Source organism: Oreochromis aureus, linkage group 14 (assembly GCF_013358895.1).
Source record: "Oreochromis aureus strain Israel breed Guangdong linkage group 14, ZZ_aureus, whole genome shotgun sequence".
Lineage (NCBI taxonomy): Eukaryota > Metazoa > Chordata > Actinopteri > Cichliformes > Cichlidae > Oreochromis > Oreochromis aureus.
Window position 1 is genome coordinate 27,913,112 of NC_052955.1, and position 24,563 is coordinate 27,937,674.

Sequence of the window (24,563 nt, forward strand, 5' to 3'; positions counted from 1 at the left end):
TTGCAGAATCTTTGTCCTGGCTTTGGAGAGGCCAATATTTGTGGCAAAAGATCAGAGAAAGATTCCTTATGATAATTGGAATAAACCTCTCAATACATACATGTGGCTGAGATAGCTATAAAGATTTCAAGTTTATTTTTATGTTGTCTGGTTCAAGTTCAGATTAACTGTGTTGTAAGCAGTCAGCTGCCTGCATTATTGGAGGTTATTGACTTTTTCTGTGGCCTAAGCATCCATTTGTATGTTTCTTTAATTGCTCTGCAACCGGGAACCTGACAAGGATCCCACTGTCTGTTGTTACCGGAAATGGGAATAAATTAGCCTGATCGATTGTCCTATTGATTACATCTCAGATCTCTCTTTTGATGTGACTGGTGCAAGAGGACCGTCAGTTGCAAATTGATGGGATGAGTGTGTATCTTGTATCATCTGTGTGGTGGGAGAAGGGAATCAGACCCGCTCATCAAGCAGTCCTCAGAGATTAATATGTCCATCGACAACACCACCCCTATCAATAGTACTTTCACAAATTGTCTCCAGAGCGCATCGTAATCTGTATGCCATGCTGGACTCTGAGGGCAGACGCAGTTAAAATGCACTTTATTTCAGTACCAGCCAGGCCAGCCCATTAATCTCTCACTTTTACCTTCTGCATTTATGTTTTTCTTCTTGTGGTCCAATGATAAATTTCACAGTTTGTGAGACTTGTTATCATGCAGTCCTCTATATTTCAAGGAAGAGGTCTATAGTCTTTGTGCATCTACCTGGGAAGTACTAACAGGGCTGACGTTTGAATGCTGGATGGTTACACACTGACGGTCACTCATACTTTATTTTTTAGAATCTCAAACATTCCCGGATGACATCCACTAGAGGGGGGTATAGTATAAAGAAAGACTTTCAACGAGTTCGGCCTTCCCTACACATCGACACAGCCTGAATTAATAATAAAAATAATAAACGTGAGCATAAAAGGAATATCACATTTTCCTATTTGGGGTTTTTATTAATTGTACTACTCTAAAAAAATCATCCAAGTTTAAAATTTGGGGTGTGACTGTGTCTTTTAAAATTATAATCAGTGTCAACCTTGTTCCGTTGCTGAAAAACATGTTTCCAAAGAACGATATATTTTCTTTTATCTCATTTTAATTATGATGTGCTATGTACATATTTCTACTAAACAAACCAACTGATCTTTTTTTAAACAACAAGAAAAAAAAACAACTAACTACCTCTACCTTTAAAAAAAAATACATCTGACGTTGTATTATCTGATAATACAAAAATAAGTGTAAGAAAACAGAGCAAAGAATTTCGTCATTAAATGGTAAAACCATTAAAAAAAACACTGCAATAAATAAAACGACATACTTGCACCTGGTAGGCAAACTAGGATAAATGCTCTCAGACTGTGCTGTGCGTTCATATTTACAAATAGAAATATTGTTTATAATGTCTGTGTTTAAACCCTGCGAGGGGCAGGAATGTTTACACTGTATTTAAGGAGTTGTCCTTTTTTTTCAGCCTACACATTGTTTTTATTTTAACTAAGGATAAGTGTTTTCCCAGTGAAGATGGATTAATGTCTCCAGCGCGGTATTATTATATTGCCTTAGCGGTTCATTGTGCTGCTGTTTACTGATTAAACCGATAATTCTCCACACAGGGGCAGCACGCACCGGACAAAATAATCATTACCTTTAAATATATATATATATATATATATATATATATATATATATATATATATATATATATATATATATGATAATAATAACAAAATTATAACACTACTAATAATAAAGTCAATACAGTTATAGAGGTCTACAGTAGGACACGAAATCTACCAAAATGGGGCCTATTGTTGAAAAAAAAGGTTTCCATTAACGATTATCTGTCTGTTTTTAATCGTTCTAAACACATTTTATATTAATATTATTATTCAATGAAAACACAAATGTAATTATTATTATTATTATTATTGTTATTATTATCATTATTATTATTATTTTATTAAGGCTGAATAAAATGACACTTATACTGTGTGCCTTGATTTTAATGTCGAAGTTAACATCATCAAACAACGTAAATATCCACATTTTACATCCTTTGTTTTGGTCGCGCAGACTGTTTTGGTGGGACAACGTGGTGATAAATATCACTGTTGATCACTTGATTGATTAGGCTACGTTGCTTAAAGGTCATGCGGGCGCTGGTAATTTCCTTGCGCCGGAGGCTCCCTTTTCGCTTTTAGTCTCCACAACCCCTTGTACAGATCGTGTTATTTTTTAACCCCTCCACAGCTGAACCCGCCGTTGCATTACAGTAAACCTCCCAAACGCTTTCTGTTTCAGGCAAGTTTTCTTCGTTTTAAACAATTTGGAATTTAACTTTTTTACATGCGGACTTAACGTTAAGTGCAGATGTGGGGCTGGAATTGGTGTCTGGAGCCCAATTAATGTCTAATAATTACAGCCCACGGGGCTCTCTCTGCACTACTATCCGGATCAGCGTGTCGTGATAAAATATGTAGTGGGGAAAATGCTCCGAAAGTGGAGAAGAAGACTGAAGAAGAGAAGAGTGAGTTATTGCGGTGAATGAAAACTGTTTCCATTTAGGATAATTGAGCGCTCTGCCTGAAGCTCTCTCTCTCTCTCTCTCTCTCGCTCCCTCTCAGTCGGTGTGCGGCGTGTTTTGTGCACGCCCGACGCGCCACCTTCACGGTGTATAGGCGCAACCCACTTAATAGCACCATTTATGTCATTATATAGTAAAGGCAGGGTGAGGTACAACCACAATAAAGTATCAGCATTAACCTCTCAACTCTGCCCTTTAAGTGAACACGGAGCTACATAAATAAAATCAAATAAAATATAGAATATGTTAATAGAGGCGTGCACAGATTGTCTGTTGGCGTTGCCTGCTGAGTATAACCGGTGTGTATTTTTACAGTGAGATTCGGGGTGTCTTTTTTTTTTTTTTTTTGTGCCCCATGAAAAGTGTCTGAAATCAAATCCTTTAGAAGATAAATGTGATCTGCAGAAGCCGAAAGTGTGTACAGAGCTTTTTATCCGCAGTAAAATCGGCTTGGCCGTGTGAACACATTATATTATCTAAATTTGACCAGTCTGTTATTTCATTCATTCATTCATTCATTCATTCATTCATTCATTCATTTATCCATTCACTCTTTTCTTTTTCGCCAGAAGATATGATGTCACAAGTTCAGCCAGTTTCTGCGCACTTTGGAATCGATAGCTCAAATTTAAACAGCCATTAATGTGTTCATCTGCAAGAGGAGCCATATCTCCTGTGGGTCTAATTAATTGCCAGTTACTTTAATTATTATAGGCTCCCACTGCACGGGGATAAACAAGGTATGCTATCAGTTCTTGATGTGTGGGTCCGATTTTACTCATTTTATTTGTTGTTACCAAATAAAATGAATTATACCGAAGATCTGCTTTCCTGTGTGTGGTTGGTGCTCTGTTTCTGCTGATGACTCTGTTTCAAAATGTGTCTCTGTAATGCAATAGATGAGATGAAGTGAGTATATTAACTTGCTTTTTGCCTGGACGGCAATCATAAAACAATGTGGCCCTTAAAATCCACAGGAGAAAAAGGGGACGTCTGTTCCACCTGCAGAGGTGGGGGTGTGGAGAAAAGGCTTTTCTTTCTTGACAGAAGCCCTCTCCTTCGCAGTTAACTCAAGTAATAACATCCTTTTGGAACATTCAGCAATTACCACTAGATGAAATTCAACAGAAACTACTCAAAAGAGCATTAATACTAAGCTCTTAACGTATTAATAATTGTCAGCGGAGTGACACAAAGAATTATAAAAAAGGAGGAAGAAGAAGGAGGAAAAGAAAACGTGGTCACTCTCATATTAAAGCTGTCAGTCGGGTGCCCAAGCGGGTGAGGGAGGGGGAACTTTTTAATTCATTTTCCAGTGCTCGGGATAATGTTCAAAAACACAATTAAAATATATAAAATCTTTAATGACCACACTCAGCATCGGCAATTTAAGTGAGCATTGATTAATGTGAGTTCATTTAAAGAGAAAAGGTGCGCTGTAAGGATTGAGAGTAAGGATCGTTATAATTAATGCTCTCGGCACTCCATAGATCCGGGGTGCTGACTGCACTGCAAAAAATAGCTATCCATCTTTTTTTAAAGAAAAAAAAGCGTGCAGGGCTCAATCTGAAAAACTTTTCTTTTAATGTCTTTAAAAAGGACATAAAATCTATTGCATGAGGCAGGGTAACTAAAGTGAACTTGTTGGGAAAGTTTTCAGTCTAATTTCGCAGTGAATCGCCGCTTTATTTTTTAATCCACCAGTTTAGGTCTGTGTAATGAGGGGTTTTTTTTTTTGTTTGTTTTTTTAAATCAAAATACATAGAAGCGTAAGTCTTCCATCTAATGAGCAGACTTCAATTTATAAGTTTTGTAAAGTTTGGGGGGGTTAAAAAAGGAAGAAAGAAAGAACACACGGCTAAATGTGAAACATCAACTCCTGACATTTTTTGCAGTGTGCCCCGCTTTCTCACTCTGTGGTCGTTTGAAAAACTGACACGAAATGAGATGTCCGCGATTCACTCATCTTGACCAGATCAGGTTAATATCAAAGTGATAAATCGTCCCAAACTTTTTCTGGCACTTGCTGCCGGCAGATTTCGGGCTGTGCGCATGTGCGAAGGTGTCCAGACTGACAATGCTGGAGAGATAGCGCGTTTGGATTGAGAAACCCAGAGAAAAAGGACAGAGAAAAAACAAAAAGGAGGAAAAAAAAGATTGAAGAAAAAAATCCAAACAAACCCACGCCGAGAGACTGGCACCATGAGGTCCAAAGGCAGGGCACGGAAACTGGCCACGAGTAGGTGCAACATCCCTTTCTTTTTTCTCTTGAAACATGCCATCTTATATACCTATAGACTGTCGCTGTTATCACTGCTTCTATTAATAGTTTCTGTTACGATTTCGTTTCCACGAGGAGACCCGAATCCTCACTTTCACCCGCTTAAAAACAAGAAAAAAGAGCAAACCGTGATGTTGTCGCGAAGAAAATAATTAAAGTCGAGCAGAAGTAGAGCGTAAACTTTAGACTTGAGGGTGCGATGGAGGAACTTTGTGCAAGGCGTCCGCTCCAGTATTGGAATTGCTCGTTGCATGTAGTGGGCGCTGTAGTGTAACGTGGTGTATTGCGAGTTAAAAAATCCCATGTCCAGTGCATCGGCAGTTGTGTTGCACTCGCTGCACGCTGCTGCTGTGGGCTGCGGGTCACTTCACTTTCCCGGGAGAAACTTGGAAAAACAAGTAAAGCGAAAGTGGAGCGAAACGAGGAGAAAACGACGGTTTAGAGACGCTAAAATTATTCGGGGAGTTTCCTTTCTTAATTTTTTTTTTTTTAAGTCCTGTCAGTGTGTTTGAGTCACGCAGTTTATTCCGGAGGTCTTATTAATATATAATTTGTGGCATTTGCTAAATTCTGTGTCACCTGTAAATAAAAGACATTGAGACGTATATATTTTATATTACTTTTAACGCTACAGTGTTACACTTTACGGACTTTAGAGTTTAGATTCATCACTGCAGGACGCAGGCTTCTTACGAATGCAAAATCCATTCAGGATAAAATGATAACTTGAAATATCCACTGATGTTTGATTAAATTAAATTGCACCGTCGTCGTTTATTTACTTACTTGAACCAATTAATTTCATGGAATGAGATGATAGCATTCGACCACCGATCAAGCTACAATAATTTTCAAAATGTATCTATTTTAAAAAAAAAAAATGCTGTTCTGCTCTGTTTCTGCGTTTGCTCTCTTTTTAGCTGTGACGCTGTTTTTTTAATGTTTTTAAATTTAAGTGCAAGATGCGTTTGTACCTTCACCTTGAATTGTAATGCAAACTCTGCTGGCAGGTCACATCCAAGAAGGCTACAGTGCAATGACCGAGGCCTGCAAGATTTCAGGTGTTTACAGAAATGTTCATATTGAGGAGGTTTACTGTGTTTAAAGATCTGCGCTTATGTCGTTGGAGTTCAGCTACTTGCACGGAATAAAACGGTGTAATTGTAATTTGTGAAACGCCCCGGGCAGCTGGTCATTAACGAGCAGGCTCCACAGAAGTTTTTTTTTTTTTTTTTTTTTTTTTTAAGACTGCACGTGGTCAGGTGAAACCGAGTTCTAATGTAATTATTCGTCCGCACAGAAATGCAGCATAATGCAGACAGTCTGATGAAGCTCAATTGACGTATTCTAGATATATAAACTGCTTCACTGACCTTCTTCTGGAGCTTCAGAAAATCCTTTGACTCCTGTGAAGATGGTGCACAGGTTATATAAACACACAGAACGTCATCATGCACAGTACAAAAACAGCCCTGCGAGGTTTTTTTATTGTTATTATTTATGATTTTGTTTAGAAATGCAGAAAACGAGCAGCTGCGCGGAACAACTGCACCAACTTTCTTACATGTTTGCACACAATTAAAGCTACTCTGAAGTTAGAAGGTCAAATTCTTCGTGTGATTATTATTTTCGAGGTAATTTCTAACTGTTAAGTAAGAATGGGGAAATGTTTTGGCCCCCGGAGCAGCGGGCCCGCTCTGGCCATCAGCCAGGTCTGCACAGTGTCAACAGTGAATATTTAAATTCCCAGACCCCTCATAAGGGCTCTGCTGGTAAATGCGTTCAGTGTGTGCCTCCCTCCTTGCAAAACAGTCGTGCATTTCTTTTTTTATTTAAGTGCCTGTAATACAGGAGGTGATGGAGAGGTGGTAAACGTGAGAGTGATTGATGGAGGCTGACTGATTAGTCCGCACGTCCAGATGTAATGCGGTGCGCCACAAAAAAACTCCCCAACTACGCTAAGCCAAGGCGTGCAGGCCGCACCCCGCGGTGAAATGTTGGCCACAGAAAGATGGACGGGGCTTTGGTGATCCAAACTAGCTCGGTGTAGGCCTAATTAAAGGTTCACTTAGCATATTTGAGTCTCGATAAATACCGTTTCGTTATAATGCGTTCAGAGTGCTATGATAATTTGCTAGGAATAATTACAGTAGCGATTAATCTCCCAAGACCAGCCTAGAGTAACCATAGCACGCATCTGAATTCAGGCAAACTAGACAATTAACTGGATAAAAATATTTGGAAGTTTAACAAGTGCCAGCGGAGCAATCAAATACAGCGTGTGTCCCAAGGCAGGCACTATTTGGTAAGCCTAATCATTTTCACCTTTACCACAATATTCTGTCAGTCATCACTCAGTCTCCAGAAATGTGGAGCAATAACGCTTTTTTAGATGGGTTATCGCCCTCTATGTGTGTCTGTGTGTGTGTGTGTGTAGGAGGGAGGGGTCTCGCTGGGCCTCGCTGTCCGTCAGCGCCTCTCTTCTCGGTCTTGGGAGAAGTGCGTCGTCCTCCCCACATTGTGCAGTGGGCCATGCATCTCGCGTTTGTCTGGCGGAGCTCATTAAAACGGTTAATAGATTGGCCCATTTAAAAGGTGAGAGGGAGAGGGCTGGCGCGAGGAAAGTGAAATAGAGACCCCATTAAACGGCCCTTGTTGTCCCGGAGCGGCGCTCTTTGCCTGCGCTCCGCTTGGTGCCAAAGCTCTGTATACAAATGTCCTATATCGCCTTCAGTAATGGCCTGGGTCAAGAATCATTGGGGCCCTAGGCAGAAGTTACCCCCTTCTGTTGTCCTCCTTAGTTAACTGTTGCTTTGAACTTTTATTTCTGATGTAATAAATAACAGTAAAGCCAAATCCTCATATGGAAATCGGGGCCTACTATCACTTCAAGCAAAGATAAATATATATATAAATAAATAAAAAAAAAAAAATAAAAGCAGGTTATAAATGAGCACGGGAAAGATAACAGCTCATTGCATTTGTAACAATGGAAAATTTGCAGCATTCTCAGTTGAAATACAAGGATTGGCTCACGTTGTTGGCAGGGTAACATCTTTTAAAAGTGCAGGATGTATCTGAAGGCCTGTATGCATGATTCAGAAACGTCTGACACACTGCTGTTTCTGAGTTTATTTGATGGCTTTAGATGAAAGTTTCTGTGGCACATAAGTGAAATGCTTGTTTGAATAAGTCTAAAAGATTTATCTTAATACATTTAAGGCTACATTCTAATTCGTGTGTAACCCTTACAAAAAAAAGAAAGAAAGAATCCTTGAACAACTACAATATTGTCAGAAAATTGCTGTCAAACCAAGTGTGAAATGTATCCCAGTCACATAAGTCGACACACACACTCGTATGTACACAAGCGGCCTGTTTGCGGTGTATCGGTGGAGTTTTGCGGTATTTGCATGTCTGTCTGTGTATTTGTTGGTGGAATATAGGATGTGGGAGGCAGTTTGACTCTAACCAGGACCTTCTCATCTATCAACGTCCCCATCTGTCTTACATGTCTCCCCCCCCCTACCCTTACGATGGGCAAAGCCCTCACCCGCCCACCCTCACCCCTCTTCAGAAAATGGCTTCTTTGGAAGGTCTCTGATGTTAATGAGTCGTCCAGGACTTAGTCTCGCAGCTGTAAACAGAGAGCTGACGAGGTTAGTGGTTTGTTTATACACTGTTGTCACCCACTTGAAAGATGGCCTCTGTCCCAAGCAAGTAGGGAGCTTCCAGGCCTCATCATGAGTCCCCTCTCAGGTCCTGACACAGTGGCACTGCCCCAGGGGGTTTCACTCCCACTTCTCCAACTGTAGTCCCTGCTTTCTTACATCTCAGACCATCGTGAATAAAAGGAATTTCATAAAGCCGTGTTTGTACGCTGATGGTGGTGTGTGTCTGTGTGTGTGTGCGTGTGTGTGTGTGTGTGTGTGTGTGTGTGTGTGGGTGCTGATGCAGCGACCCAGACAGGGCAGTGTGGGAACACCAAGGGATGGATGGAGGGAGGGGGTGTGCAGCACCATGTCAAGCCTGGGAACCACTGTGTGTTTACCACAGGGAAACTGTACCAGTGCAGAACAATGAGTGAGCCTTACCCCTTCTAAATAAAAAAAGGCATTTCTGCTTTCTTCTTCCCCCTAAAGGTCATGGAGTTAGAGATAGGGAGTCCACACAAAAGCCTCCAGTCTGTCGTCAGTCTGGTCTGGCCCGGTACGGTGCCAAGACTGAGGTCATTATCAACAGAGCAGTCCCGAGCTAAGCATATTTTTATAGATTGTGTGTGTGTATGTATGTATGTGTGTTTGCTTGGGAGCGAGGTGAACATGTGCATGCGCTTATTTGGTCAGGGCTGCGTGCACGAGCGACTCTTTGGCGTGCGTGTATGCGCAAAACAAAAGGCAGCGTGCAGAGTGCACAGAGCGCAGTTGTCAAATGTGTGACGTGCTGCAGTTTCTCTCATCGCAAATGGCATTTTGCTGCGCTGAAAAGTTTACCCAGACATCAAACTGATTTGTGTGTCGTTATGATGTCCGAAGAGATATAACGTCAACAGACTGCTGATGGTGCACTTCACCCAGGCTATTAATGAGGCTGGGGGAAATTAGCACGCCTTGGCATGCTTGGAGGAGAGATGTTTGTTAGCTAATTAAAGAAACTCAATCATTTTATATGTGCCAATCAATTACCTGGAGCAGGTGGTAGAAACAGAGCCTGACACTATGTCCTTATGTCTCACATCAGCTAACTACCCTAACTCACTTTACTACATTGTTGAGTGCTTTTATGGCCAGGAAGGCTAAACATTTGATATGACTCTTTGGTAGCTGCCAGTATACATGTGTAGCCCTTCGCTGGACTGTTATCAGTTTAAAGGCAGCTGCCCAGTCATGTTACATATGTACCTTTTTTGAAGATTATTGATTACTGATTAATCATGTTTGACTTTATTCACTTTTCATCTTATCCCAAACAGGATGTTGCGAGTATAGAACACAGAATTATCAATATTATTCCAGTAGCCCATTTTTTAATGACCCTTATGCTCATTTCGTACATCGCCAAACTTTGTCTTGAGACAGTGATACACTTCTTTGTACTGACAGGTGTTCGTGGAATCGCTTGTGGACATTGCATTTTAATGGCTGTGCTGCAAGGGTGATAGAGAGAATAGTGCTTACACACTGGAGGGAGCACATAGCTATAAACAGGAATTACCCAACAATCGTTTTGTGAATGTGTTGATAACAGTGTGTTCCAGCACTGCTCGGGGATCTCCCTGGGTGGAGCAGGCTGGCCCAATGGAAGGAACGAGCTCAAGAGTTGTTTCTGATTACCAGGGGACAAAACAGGGCATCGGGTCTTGCGCAGAGACAGGACAGGACAGACCCGATGTAGTCAGATGTGCGCATGCATGTGTTTGTGTGCTATTTGTATGTGATTCCTGTACACCCTTATCTGTGCTACAATAAGCCCCCCACCGCCTTCCCACTCTGGACCCTGAGGCTCATTAAGGAGTGACCTCTCACCTTTTCAGGACGGGAGAGATGAGGGGAGGAGATGTGATCAAAGCTGGGCCCTTCCTGATGAAGTTTGGACTGCAACGCAGCCACCTGATTGGATCTGATAGCGGCTGCCTTGCCTGTGTTAAGTGTTGAAATAGTGATGGTTAGAGAGGAAGACACGAGGATGAAAAGTCATGACAAGCTTTGAATGCGCTATTAACTTGTAGCGACACTGCAGGGTGATGCATTTAAATATGTGACACATTTATTCTTATTTTTTGGGGTACACAGCACTTTAAGTTTATACACCAGAAATAATTTCAGATTATAGGTATTGTTTACTTATTTATTTATTTGTTTATTATTATTTTGCTTGGTGAACTAGATTTTCTGGCCAAGATGTCTCTAACAGATGCTTGTTTTCTTAGACATTAAATACTTCTCAGGTTCTGTTGTTACTGATGTATGCTCCATCGGTGTTCATCCCTGCATCTAGTGCCTTATCTCTGAAAAGGGAAGTCCATGTCCCTGTCCTCAGAGGTCTGTCTTGATGATTTCTCCAGTGTGCATGTGTGCGTCTGTATAAATTGTGCACTTCACGTGTGTGTACCGCTGCTGCTGGTCAGCCAGGGTCACAGCAGAGAAAAGAATGTGGCTGTGGAAAAGAATGCGGTGCTGATTAGCGCCGCTTACCTGTAAGTGAACTGGACGTGCCGGCATGTGATGAGACCGAGGAAACAAGGGAACAATAGGACAGTAGAGATTCCTTTCCACGCCACATTCCAGCGATCCAGCAACCCGGGACCCCCGCTTGGAGCTTTGATGAACCCTCCTCGCAGCTTCCTGGGATTGTCGCTCCTCCACAAACACAAAAACACAAAGTGGCCGGTGAGTGGGGCCAGGGAAGAGAGAACACGGCCCTCCTCAGGATGTCCTGTTTTGATTAGCGTTAGCATCCTAAAAGCACCATAGAAATATTTTTCTAACACGGAGAAGAGCTTAGTGGTGACACATCCACTTCTTTCCAAGCTGTGACCTCCAAGGTCACATACACTACAATGAGCCAGGAATCAAAGAGGTGTTCCTCACATGGTGATGTGACTGGGAAATCATGTGCGGAAAACAAGGCGATAAAGTGATGGGGAGAGCTTTCACGGTGCGTCAACAGGTGTCAAGAGTTTGTTAGGCCAAGGCTTTTACAGTTTTCCAAGCAATAGCTTATAATGTCTGGAATTACTAAGTCAATAAAAGTTGTGTTTCAAGTTGAAAATAAATAAATGTCTAAGCGTGATTAAAGTCACAATTCACTGCCTCCCTAATCCATTTATAACTGCTACGGCATTTTATAAACTGTTAACTTAATATATTATTTACTCGTAATACTTTTAAGAAACACAGTTGTATGATACTAAAGTCATAAAATTTTTATACGTAAATCAAAATGAGTAAGTGCTGTTTTTTCAGTTTACTGAATTTCACAATTAACTTGCAGCACTTTTCTTTAAGCAAGTTCTGCAGTACTGTATTCTAAGCTGTATTCTCTTATGCACAACGTGCTCTTTCAGCAGCCTGTACTACATCTTTTTTGTCTCTTGTGGAATCAGAGAGCAGTGAAGCATTACAGCATGGTCTGTTGTTTTGCTGGTGCTTGAGGGCTTTAGTTTGACAGGAGGGCACCACTTTGTTCACCTCAGTGTCCACAGGCAACCCCTCGGGACCTCGAGGCATGGACGTCTCTGTCAGGGCTGTGGCAAGACTGGGGCGATGGGGGGCCCCTCTGCTCGCTGGGTCAGTGGGCAAGCTAATCGATTTTATCTCCGTTTCACACACCACGCCAAACCCCTACTGGCCTGATATTCACATGTTCACTGTTCAGAGGATTATGGGCCTTCCATCTCCCGTCTATCTTTTTTTCCTCTTTCACTTTCTCTTTTTTTCCCTTCTTTGGTGTTTCTTATGTTTCCCATTTGTCTTTCTTGTACTATGTTTTGTCTACTGTTTCCCATCATCTATATTTCCCTCCCCCTTGTTCCAACTTAGTTCCCTAAGTAGAGAGCATTTTACAGAGGACTCGCAAATTGTGTATCCTCCATTTTCTTGAACACTTTTGATGTATCAAAGATTCAGTTTTAATCAAGCCCATTAATCTACACCAAATAACCCATAAATACAGTGTAGTATGGCACACATATATTTCCAGGCTTTATTTCCAGTGCATGTCAGTCATGAAATCCAAGAAACTCTTTCTTGACCTGTTGATTAAAATACTGTGTGATATCAAATAGGTTGTGAAATAATTTAAAGGGCTCTGAGTGCACCTTGAAAAACAGCGACCTAAGCAGTTGTGAAATCGAACAAGTGTGAAATCACTATACCTCTATAAATCCATCTCGAGCTGGATTTCATGCTAAAACATGAGTAACAAAGAAAGAGGGCACTTGGTCAGAGAAGCAACAACTCAACAGTAACTCACTAGTTATTCTTCTCACCAGCACTCAGTTTGTGAGGCCTACATGGTGAAATGACTTGAGTAGCAGGATCCACTCTGGAGTAAAACACATGCATTTGCCACATAACTCTCCAATGACAGACAGTATAGGGAAGATGAGTCTCTGGTGTGAGCAGAAGTTAAAACAATGTCTGTGCATCACCTTGTTACTGCAGTCACTGTAGTAAAGAATGGCATTCACCTATTCATACAAGCACTTTCTTCTATCTAACATTCAAAAACATTAATTTTCCAATGGATGCATCAGAGAGCAACTTGGGGTTAGTATCTTGTCCAAGGATATTTGACATGCAAACTGGAAGCAGCCAGTGACTGAACCACCAACCTTCTGCTCAGTAGATGACCCACGCTACCTCCCGAGCTACAGCCACCCCAACATGGGGTTGGCAGCCTCATGCAAGTGGGTATTCCCTAGCAGCAGATATGGGTAGACTGGTCAGAATTAAATTTAGGTCGGATGATAAACACAAAACAAAACTGGCCTCAGAGTGCCCTCAGACTGGGAAAATGGTTCACTTTTCAGTGCACCCAGGTTTGTGATTGGTGAGAAAAAATCTAGTTTTGCATGTTTAAAATTTAATCTTCAGTGTGCAAGAAGTGGGTATGAAAACTTTCTGAATTTACTGCAGATTTTTCTTTCCATGCCCGTCTCCATGTTGGCACTTCCCTTGAGGGAGGCTGGTAGCCAGGAGGAGGAGCCCCTGTTTCCTTGGTCATTCCTCTGGATAAGAGTTGGAACAAGGGAATGAAAGCTTTGGGAATGGTCTGGAAACTTCCCATTCATCAGTGTAAGGAGATACTGCGCTGACAGTTAGCAGACGGCCAGCCAAGTACAACACGGGACAGCCGCGTGGGCCTGCAGTGTTCAGCTTAACAGACAGAGTGAGAGAGACCAGACCAAACACCCTACTCATCTCTGTTCAGGGAAATAACATATGTTAACATTTCGGGCGTTTATTCTGATTCTCTTGCTCAGAGTTACTCAAGTGTGAACAGTAGAATAAGTGAATGATTACGGGTGCAATCATAACTAATTTAGTAATATAGAAGAACGCAGGGCAAGTATAGCGCAGCAGATAAATAATGATTACGTTTACATGGAGAAGAAAGAGGGATGTGGTTAGGTTGAGTTATTTTAAAAATGGACAAATTGTTTTACTTTTCAAGGTTCTCAAAGCATTTAGAGTTATGTACTTAGGTTCTTGTTTCTTTAGCTTCCCTTGCATAATCTTTCACTTTATGTTTCCCAACACCCACTGCAGTGGGGCAGGATTAATGCGTGGCTTTGGGCTCGTACATGTATGAAAGACATGCTTTATATGTATTCATAAGCACATGCAGTAGTGTGTTTGAAAATTTGACTAAACCTACAAGAAATCTGGACACGGCATATTTACAAATGCAGACATGTACCTGTGGACACGTACCTGATGTGGGACAGAGGATTGGCAGGACAGCACAGTTTGGGGCAATGCAGGTGTGAGTCTGTGTCTCTCTGCCCGGCCATTAATCGCTGCCATCTGACAGTTCAATCTACGAGAGGCCGAAAGGAGCAGCCGGCTGGTTACCAGTGCAGGTCATTACTGAGCACGGAGGCAGCGAATCGCATCAGCGATCAATGACAAAGGCTGTAGTAGGGGCCAGAGCAAAAAAGTGAAGGAGAAGCAGAGCGAGGTAGGGGTGAGAAAGATATCGGGTGAGAGAGGCAATGGAAATGTAAGGATGAAGGGAGGGGAGAGGAGAGATATGGCAGGATAGTAGTAGTTATGCTTCTGAAGGTCAGTTCTTGGTTGTGGAGTGGATGACAAACAGGCTGTCAAGTGCCAAGAAATGGATATATTCATCCAGTGCTGCACACAAACACGCACAAAAAAAGCTTCTTGCACGTGCATGCACATAAATGTGCACAGACACAGTCACTGCCATGCAATTTGATTGAGAATGCAGCAAGGGAATTTAGTGAGAGCCATTGTTTTATGAATTCCATATACAAGGTGTTGGCAGTCGGCGCCACCCTTTTAGTGGTCAGTTCGGGGTGCGCTGTAGTAAAAGTAATGGCTGGCTGCGAGTAAAAAAAAAATCTGTTAATGAAATCACCACAACTCCTTCGGCCCTGCTCCATTACCAGCCACGTTACCATGAGAACAGCTGCCATGGCACGGTCCGTCCAGTGGTGTTTACTCAACCCCAAGAAGTCAAACAGTCTGCAGCCCACCACCACCCCCCACCCCGTCCCACTACAGAAAGAATGCTATACGCTTTATGACATTTATCATACTCCATAACTCAGTTAATGTCATGTTCACATTCTCACCCATGTTTTTCTTCCCCAAAAAAAAAAAAAAAAAAGTCAAAGAAGGAATTAATTGACATTATGGGTGACAGTATTTGGCTAGCGCTCTGATAAAACAACAGGGAGATCTCTCTCTTTCTCCCCAGAGACCTAGAATAGCAGAACTGGCTGTTTATACTGCACTATCTCTCAGCAGATCGCTGGCCTTCTCAGTGATTCACACACACACTCACTTACGCACACTGGCCATCCCAGCATGGACACCACTGAGTGATGATGAGTCATTATAGAGATGGTGCCCTTCGACCTCCTCGAGTCTTTATGGATCACTCTCTGGCAGAATCATATTCCCTAATGCCAAGTTCCTGTCCATCTGTCTGCTTGTCTGTCAGACATTCAGGCCCCTTAGTCTGTCTTTTTCGCTCTCCCTTCTCTGTGTTTCACACACCAATACATCCCAGACATCCCTGTCTCTGTTTATTTAAATAACAAACAAGAAAAAATATATCTTTTTCCCATTACCAAATGTTTGAATCTGATCATTTTCCTGCATTTTATAGTGCAAATAATGGACATACACTGAAGTGTGGAGTTATTCTAAGATCACTTTTAGGCCAACCTTTAGGAAACTTGGAAAAGTTGTCTGTTATCCAAGGGTGTGGTAGTTTGAAAAATTAGTTATATCTATTTCTCCTAGGTTATTATGTTGAAATTGGCTTGCAGGATCTCTTTAGATGAATTCACACTAATCCAATACATCTCTTTGCATGCGACTGTGGTAATTCCTAACCACGCAGAGGAGCAATTCAGCAAGGGAAAAGCAAAGGAAAGAAGTCAGTTTGGATTTATACACATATTTTTTGTTCTCTTATTTGATGTTACTTTCTTAATCCAATACTATCGCTCTGCCAAGGGTATTCTGTGTAGATCGGGCTGCTAATGTTTGTTGTGGGTGCTCGGATTTGATCCTTCTGTTGACAAATGCAATTTGTTTGGCCTGATTTGATCAGTTGTAGCATATTTCCTCGCAGGCGGGAGCATGTAAACCTCCCATACAAAAGGAGTTAAAATGTTTTTGCGCCTGCGAGAGGGGAAACTCTATTACAGGTGTTCTGGACCACAGAGCCCCGCTGGCTCTGATGAAATGCTCTTTGGGTGTTAATGCAATTCTGATTTCGCCTAACCTGGAGACTAGCCACCTCGGGGGTTTTAAAACTGGCTCTGAAAAGCAAAAAACAAAGTCTAAGCTCTAGAGCATACAATTACAATGGTGGAAACTTTGAAGGACACTTCCCGATGAAACATAGTAATCTCCCTCGGGACACCAGAGAATGATACTATATAATTTTGGTAATGTTTTTGTGGAATAAGCATTGCTGTATGTTTACACAGTGATGCAGCAAGCACTGGTGAACAAAGCCAGTGAAGCAGGCATAAGCACGAGCTTTTGATTTAGGTCTGTCTTTCTGGTAAGAGTAATTTGTGTCGCTTTGCAAGAAGATTGAATGTCATTTAACATGTACCTGTACCCAGTCTAGCTAATGCCAAAACTCACCACTGACAAACTTTTCATCTCACAGCCTGCAGGAGAGTTGCTACTTTCACTAATAACTTCTATAAATTTAAAAATGTGAATGATAGCTTCCGTGTACAGCCGCCTTCACCAATCAGTCACTTTCACTCAATACATCATGTAGTTACATTTTACACGATGTGTGTGTGTGTGCATATCTTGCTTATTAGTATTAGCTTCACTGTGTTCAAACAGCAGTACTGTAGCCACCGTCTCTTTGTTCGAATCACCTCCCCTACTTTCAGCATTCATTAGCTAATTGCTCACTACAGTTGTCCCCAGATTTATACACCACTGAAAATTCAATTGCCCTGCAAAACAAGTGACCCATTCCACCCCCTGGGGGATTCAGAGACATAGGGTGTATGCTAGCTGTCACACAGCCAGCTAGCCCAGGGCCCCCACAGATCAAATACAGGTATGATTTATGTCCGCTGTCTCAGACTTCACACTGCATGTTCGCTTGCACTGGAAATGTTGGCCAAATCCAACAGCAGAAGTAATTTGTCTCCTTATGTGTGGGAGGTGAGGGTCAGAGGTCAGCGAAATGAAAATGACCAGACTGTATTTAATTGTTGTATCTATTTGTGGTTTGAGACAGGATGTCTGTCTGAATGTCTATCTGTCTGTTTGTCCATACGTCTCACTCCTGTCTTGGCGCCATGTTTTGTGTCTGTAGGTCAAGACCCCCTGGCTGCAGTCAGCCATTATGGGCAATGATCTGATCCAGCAAGAGCACAGGGTTCACTAAGGAGATATCTTTGGACCAGATAGCATCATTATCACAACAAGCTCTGGCCCTTAAAATCTGCACTTATGTTCCTATACAAAAGGATTCCTTCAAACATACAACTAAACAATTGATTAGTGTTAGTCTAGAATTGTTATGTACTATTACCATGGGCTCATTTTAAATGTAAATGCTGTGAACGCAGCAAATGCGCTAATACTCCACTAATGTGATGCTTCTCCGCGATTTTGGCTGCAGCTTGGAACATCTGACAAGGTTAAGCCAGTAAATAGTTGAGCGAAATGCTTCCTGTGTGTGATTACATTTATCATGTATAATTATGAAGTTCTGCTCTGTCTACACACAGTGACCCTTGACCTTGAGTGCGACAGTTGCAAGCTGGTTGCCAGACACCCAAATGCGCTGTCCAGGTTATACTGCTTCGCAAATCCCGATTTCCTCTCCCGGATCAAATATCCTTGGCTATCTGTCTGTCTGAGCCCATTGATTTGAAAAATCCCTCCTTTTTAACAGAAGATTTCTTTTTTGGACCTCAATTTTAAATGATGGAGGATTTTAAAAGGTGCTTTTTATAAAGATGTGTAGTGACCATTTGGGTACTTTGATTTATTTGACACAATTATAGAAAGACCATGATTCTTTGAGAAAGCCCATGTGTTACACATGATAGTAAAAGTTCAAGTAATGTTGAGCCACTTTTACTACAGTTTTGCACATCATTGTTAAAACATTGTTAAACTTATCTAGCTAGCTATAATTCTCTGTCTTAAAGCTATGGTTTCTATGAAAGGTGTTCAACTGCTTAAGGGTCTGAACGTCTCCAACAATATTTCCTAAGGTACCACTGCAGTAATTTACAATACAATAACTTGAACAGCCTCTCACTAAATCCACATATAATTCACAGTGCCCTGGCTAAGCAATGTCAACAGTGTTGATTCTGTGTAAAACACCGCTAACCTCTTTCTCCGAGGCCCCTTTATTGCCCACAGACCGTACTTTTCTAATTATTTCAACTCTTCCTGAAATCTTAAACTTTCTTTCGTCCTCTGTTTTCTTCTCTTTACCTTCCCCTTGTCCTGTGCACTGCTCTGTCATTTGTTCTTCCTTTTCCTTTTCACTTGTACCCTTTTTGTGTTATAATTCCCACCTATTATTTCTGTCCCAAGCCCTCATTAGTCATGTCGCTGTCAGCCACCAGCTGCAGACACACATACACACAAACGCACACACACACATACCTGCACGTATTGCTGCACATGCACAGGTATGGAAGTCATCAAGGCAAGGTCAAAGGTCTGCCTCATTACCCAGCTCCAGTGAAAACTTTTGGTGTGTTTTATGCTCTGGTATCAGAATGCAAGAGGAGGGAAACGAGGGCAGGAAAACAGGGGGGGGGACAATGGGTATAGAAAAGTAAGATAATGAAGAAGACTAATGCGATTTTAGGAGGAAATGAAACACAAGTAACAGAGGGTTAGGGGGTAGTGGAACATGACAGAAAGCACTCCTTTCGCCAACTCCACTTCATACCTATAAACTAAAAAAAAAAAAAAATAAGGAAAGGCAAAGAGTTTGGATGGTTGAATCGAGCCTTGAGGATGAGAGGTCCCATGGTACACTAAACATAGACGCTTCTGGCAGCATACATGACTGGTGTTTCCTGACATGAAACACAACATCTCAAAATAAAGTCATTAGGAGCAGTCCAACAGAAGCCCATTCATTCATTCATCCTCATTTACTCACACACACACATGCGGACGCACACCCTCTGTCTTTCTCTCTTACAAACACACTCGCATGCAGAGACTCTGACGTGGGGCTCTGAGCCTACATGGGACATGATACGTTGACGTGTGACAGAAAGCAAAGCGCGAGTGTGTATGTGTGCACGCTCGAGTTCAGCCTGGGAGGTCAGAGATGTGTGTGTGCCTGTGCACGTGTGTGTGTCTGTGTGTGTCAGCTGCAAGCAGTCAGGGGGACACTGGTGATGCAGACTGACGGGGGACATAAACACTCAGTAGTATGCTAAAGGGGCCCATTGTCTCAGTCCCCGCCATGCCAGTCTGTCCGTGTAATGTAATGATCCGTCTCTGTATGTTTGTTTAATTGACCAATCTGTTTCTGTCTGTCTTCTGATTCGTCTATCATCTACTTGAAAGCATTTTTTTTCTCTTTCACTGTTCCTTTTTTAAAGCACACATTTCTGGAATAAGACCTTCTCATTTCAGGTCTCTGGATTAATCTGGAATTTCTTGGATGGCCGTGTCTGTTTCTTGCATGCGTGTCCTGTAACACGTGTTTTTTCTGCCGCTCCCCGTCAGATCAATTCACATTAGCCGTTAGGATGCACAGCCACAGATCAGGTATCTCAGGGCAATTTATATTGAAAAATATCATTCATGTGAAGAAACACACATGCATACACACAAACAACTGGAACTGTGGTCATAAATAATGTTACCATATGTGGTTGCAGTGGCTGTTGCCACTGTTAAGTCCAGTCGTACAGAGCATGCAAGGGACTTATTAGTTGTGGGATTTCGGAGCTGTGGCTGAGCCCAGAAAGGAGGTAAAGGTGTGTGGAGGATATGAGATTTTTTGGGGGGTTGAGGCGCTTGGATTGTGATGAGGTGTGTGAGATTAATGGGAGTAAAGTTGTAAGAGAAGAGAGGAAAGTAGGGGATGAGGTGCTGTGGACATGCTGAGTGGCTGATGGGGATTTTTGTCTAGTGGTTGCGAAAAACCTGCATGCACACCCGTGCTCGCTCACTGCTGATTAGAGGAAAACCATATTTCAAATTTACATATGGTCTGACCTGAATCTGAGAGTTGAGATCCTTAACCCAGTGCCCTGAAACACCAGCCTTAAATGTCATTGTGCAATTTGAAACATGTGTGGATGTTGAATCCATAAGCTACTATTTATTTATTTATTTATTTATTTTCCTTTCCTGGTAAGATTTAATTGTCGAACAGAAATGCATGTGTTCATTCAGAGTGACGGGAAGTATATAAAATCTCACTTTGCTGTTCAACAAACAACATCTTACACCTTTCTGCATGGTTACGGTTACAATATTACCTCATCCGGCTCTGAATTTGTCAAGCTGTTTGTTGAATCTGAATTTGCTGAGGAAACATTTTCAGAAATATTATTAGACTGCACGTATTCGGCAGTAGCCTACTAAATATGTAAAGTTTAAGTCCATACACCTTTTTTACAAAGTCTTGTTCAATTTTTTCTCACAGTTATGGGTACTGCCATGTTGAGATACAATGAGCTACACTGTAGGAAGAATCAGTAATAAGTAGCCCAGTGACTGATACTGAAGAGGTTTTATAAAACCCTGTTCTCCATACAGAGATACAAACTCACACACACACACACGGACACGGAAATGTCTACTTGGATGGCTCTCTCACTCTAGGCAATGTCTGTTTATTGTAGATGAGGTGTGGATGTTTATACTCCTTGTATAGCAGTTTGGAGTGTGAGGTGATTCCACCAAACTCCTGTGTGTATTATTTCTTCAGTTTGACTCTGGACTGTTTCTTACTTGTTCTTCAGATGTACTTCATTTCATTGCAACGCATATTTGGTTGCAAAAGCCTTACTTATAAATGGTATACATGACTGGATAAATATGTTAATAGCTAATAGCATCTTATATTGTATCTCTTAATTCACTTGACATTGAAATTGGTTTGAATATATATAGCAAATGTAGAGTGAGTTAGATTTCACAGCAGCACTACATTATTTTTGCTTGACCTTTAGTACTTAAAAAAAGGTCCAATACTAGATGGAGGCAGCAAGAAGAGGAGTGTGTTGTGATTGGTATATCTGTGATTAGGTTCAGTCAGCAGCAGAGATGAACACTGTACGGATGGCTGACATATTGTTGATATTTTCTCAGATTTAAAAAGAAAAAAAAGCACTTTTCATTGGCAAGCAGAATTAGCTCTCACTTTCATAAAGGGTTGGCGTAGATTATATAATCCATGATGTCATCAAAGCACATTAGGGGCCACGGGGTCGCGGGGTTACATTGTATCATTAAACCAAAACAAATGATTTTGTTTGGATATCTTTTCACACTGTCGAACTTCTTTTCCCTCAGTTGGCTGTGCATTAGCGTTTGTATAAATACATCATAGAGGCGCGCACAATAACTGAGGAGGGATGGATGTCAGTGGTCAGAGCAGATAAGAATGACAAAGCTCTGCGCTAAGCCACGTCACCAGCAGGCCTCTCACCTGCCTGTCTGTCACACAGACGCACTCAACCATCACAGAGTGATTGTTTGGGCCCGTGCGTGCGTGTGTGCGTGTGTGTGTGTGTGTGTGTGTGTGTGTGTGTGTGTGTGTGTGTGTGTGTGTGTGTGTGTGTGTGTGTGTGTGTGATTGATGTACTTTGCCTTCCATCAAGTTTACACACCCAACGCCACCACCACCAATACCTCTTGTCTCACCTCAGTCTGGACTATCAAGGAAACATGAGGCCTTGAGAGATAGCAGCGTGCTCTCCCAGCCGGCCCTCAGCCCGCTCTGTCTCTTTTTCTCTTCCTTGTGCCAGTCACCTACTGCTGTGGGAAAAGCAGAGGAGATGAGGCCTTAAAAAACAGATCATTGTCCGCCTCCTAGATTAAAGCCAGAGAATGTGAGCATTGTCCACTGAATGGCTAAACCTTCCTGCTGTCACTCAAATGCTGCTCTGAGCACTACTTCATGTCTAAGAGGCTTATCTGCACTGAAAGGCCCCTAGCTGCTCTGGGGAGAGAGGACGTAATGAAGCGTGTTTTTTTTTTCTTACTCTGTAGGGAGAAACCTGCTGCTGAGGGGGTGGTGGTGGGTGGTTTGGGGATTCAAGGGGTGGACATGGCCAGTGGGGCAGCTGCAGCAAGCCCCCCCCCCGACCATCACCCTAAAGCCCCCACTTCTTCTAACTACCCTGTTCGAAAGAATTGTCAGTTATCTAGTCTCACATGAGAAAGAACGGCGTATACACAGGCTACAGGCTTTAACCACCGCAAGTGGGACGGGGGGACATGAGGACATTATGTGGGGACGTGCCCAGGGACCTGCCTGTTGTCCGCGCTCAGCCGTCTGTGGGGATGATCAGCAGGCTACTGATGTGGTCCTCTCTTTGTGCTCTGCTGTTTGAAAAGGGGAAAGTTTAAGTGCTGCTCGTATTCAGGGATGAGGGCTGACGGCCAGGCTGCTAGGGTTAGCTAAGCCCCGAGGCCTCAGGGTGTGCATGTGTGTGTGTGTATTTGTGTGTTTGTGCATGTGTGCTTACACCATCACTAGCTTGGAATAACCTTTGAGTTTCTTTGTCAGTAACACTTAAATGTATAAAACTGTGGGTTTTACTGCTTGTGTTACCTGAGCACCACATTGGATATTTGAGGATTGTTTTATGATGATTTCTAATAAGTGGACACTATTGTTTAAAGTTGACTCCCAAAATAGGGCCAATCATAATTAATTAGCATTAATTACCAGTTCAACACCAATGTGATCTGAGAGAAAAGGAAAATAAAGACTTAGGAGGCTATAGCCTTTTTTTAATTATATATTTTTTTATTATATAGGGTTTTTTTTAGCGGATTCTGCTTAGTCTGGCATTAAACTTGGCTTTGGCTCTCCCACTTGTTGAGTTAAAGCGCATCAGTCATGATCTCTGCCACTATTGTGGCAGGGCACACGTGGGTTTCCCCCAGTGGGTCTAAATACTTGTTTCAGGATGATTTACAGTAGCCATCAGACCCTTAGCCCTGCTGTCCTTTTCTGTCTGCCCTCTGTTGCTCTGCTCATCAGTGTCTGTGTCATGACGGACACACCTGCATCCTAAGCAGCCCTCTCCAGCCCATAAGCTTTGACTGTTTCCTGTCAGCAGTTGGGCTTTATTTAACACAGGCCCTGTAACATAAAGAAACTGCAAGCTTCTAAAATATGCAGTACACAGAGGCATGTTTGACTAACATGTTTTGAAAACTGACATTGCCATTGAATTTGATTATGATTATGAATTTTTTACCAACTATTCCTATTATTTTTAGACATCGTTTGAGATGGACTAGCTCTTTCTTTAGCGCTGCTACTTCAGTGCTGCAAGAGGGATGTTTAATGCATAACAGAACAATTCGCTTTATGGGCCCAGGAATGGTGTTTGCTCTCCATTCTCCACATCACTCCACAAGGCATGCGTACACTCTCTAAACGCAACCTCTGACCTGGGAATCTTGTGGGGTTAGTGCTGCCTGCGCCTTTTCTGTGCTGTGACGGGAAGTCGAGTGGGTTAGAGGGCCTCGGAGTAGACCAGAGGAGCTGTCGGCTGGAGGGGGAGAGGAGGAGGAAGCTAAGTGGCGTGGCCCAGCTGTGATGGGTAGCCCAGTGGTCCATTTAGAGCACCAACCTCAAGCTGGGAGATAGTACATCCCAACAACCTGAGTGGACTCCTTGTACCAGTGTACTCGTGGCTCGATCAAAAATGTGAAAATACGAAAGTAAAATTGTCGGAAGATTAGTTGTGCAGCATGTTAAATTGGACACTTCTTACGTCCTGTGGTGCTCTATTATTTGTGTGCATCTCCGAGAGCTTCAGAGTACCAACTAAAGTAGACGCAGATCAACTGAGGGTTTAGATTTAAAGAGTGGTTTCATCTCACCTATGGTGTTGACTGTCCTGGTTATATTTCTAAGCATTTCCATGCAGTCCGTTTTGGAACAAAGTAACAGTATTAAAATTGTGTCCTTTATGTCACAAAATGTTTTTGTCCACGTCAAGAGGATGAAAATCGGATTCCTGAGAATCTGAATGTTAAATACAAAATGATTCATGGGAATGATCGCTACATATCAATGATTCACATAGTACAATGTGCCCATGCACCCAAGAGTGATAGGTGCCACATTGTGAAGGAGATGGAGAGTGGATTTGAAGGTTCTTTTTCAGTAAACATTTAAAAGAGTGGAGAAGTGAACAAAAGCGTTAAGAAGGAGCTGT

The 24,563-nt window shown here is 42.1% G+C and overlaps 1 protein-coding gene across 12 annotated transcripts in view; it reads left to right on the forward strand.

The window, feature by feature from the left end:
• Positions 1 to 4,490: 4,490 nt before the first annotated feature.
• The window catches only part of mecom (MDS1 and EVI1 complex locus), a 135,366-nt gene continuing 115,293 nt past the window's right edge, over positions 4,491 to 24,563 (forward strand). For 8 of the 12 annotated variants that reach the window (XM_039622879.1, XM_039622881.1, XM_039622882.1 and 5 more), the window contains exon 1: positions 4,491 to 4,879. In XM_039622879.1, coding sequence (XP_039478813.1) covers positions 4,843 to 4,879 — 37 coding nt within the window. In that variant the 5' untranslated portion in view covers positions 4,491 to 4,842. The remainder of the gene's footprint in view (positions 4,880 to 24,563) is intronic. The other 4 variants (XM_031752649.2, XM_039622880.1, XM_031752653.2 and 1 more) reach the window with 1 other exon arrangement.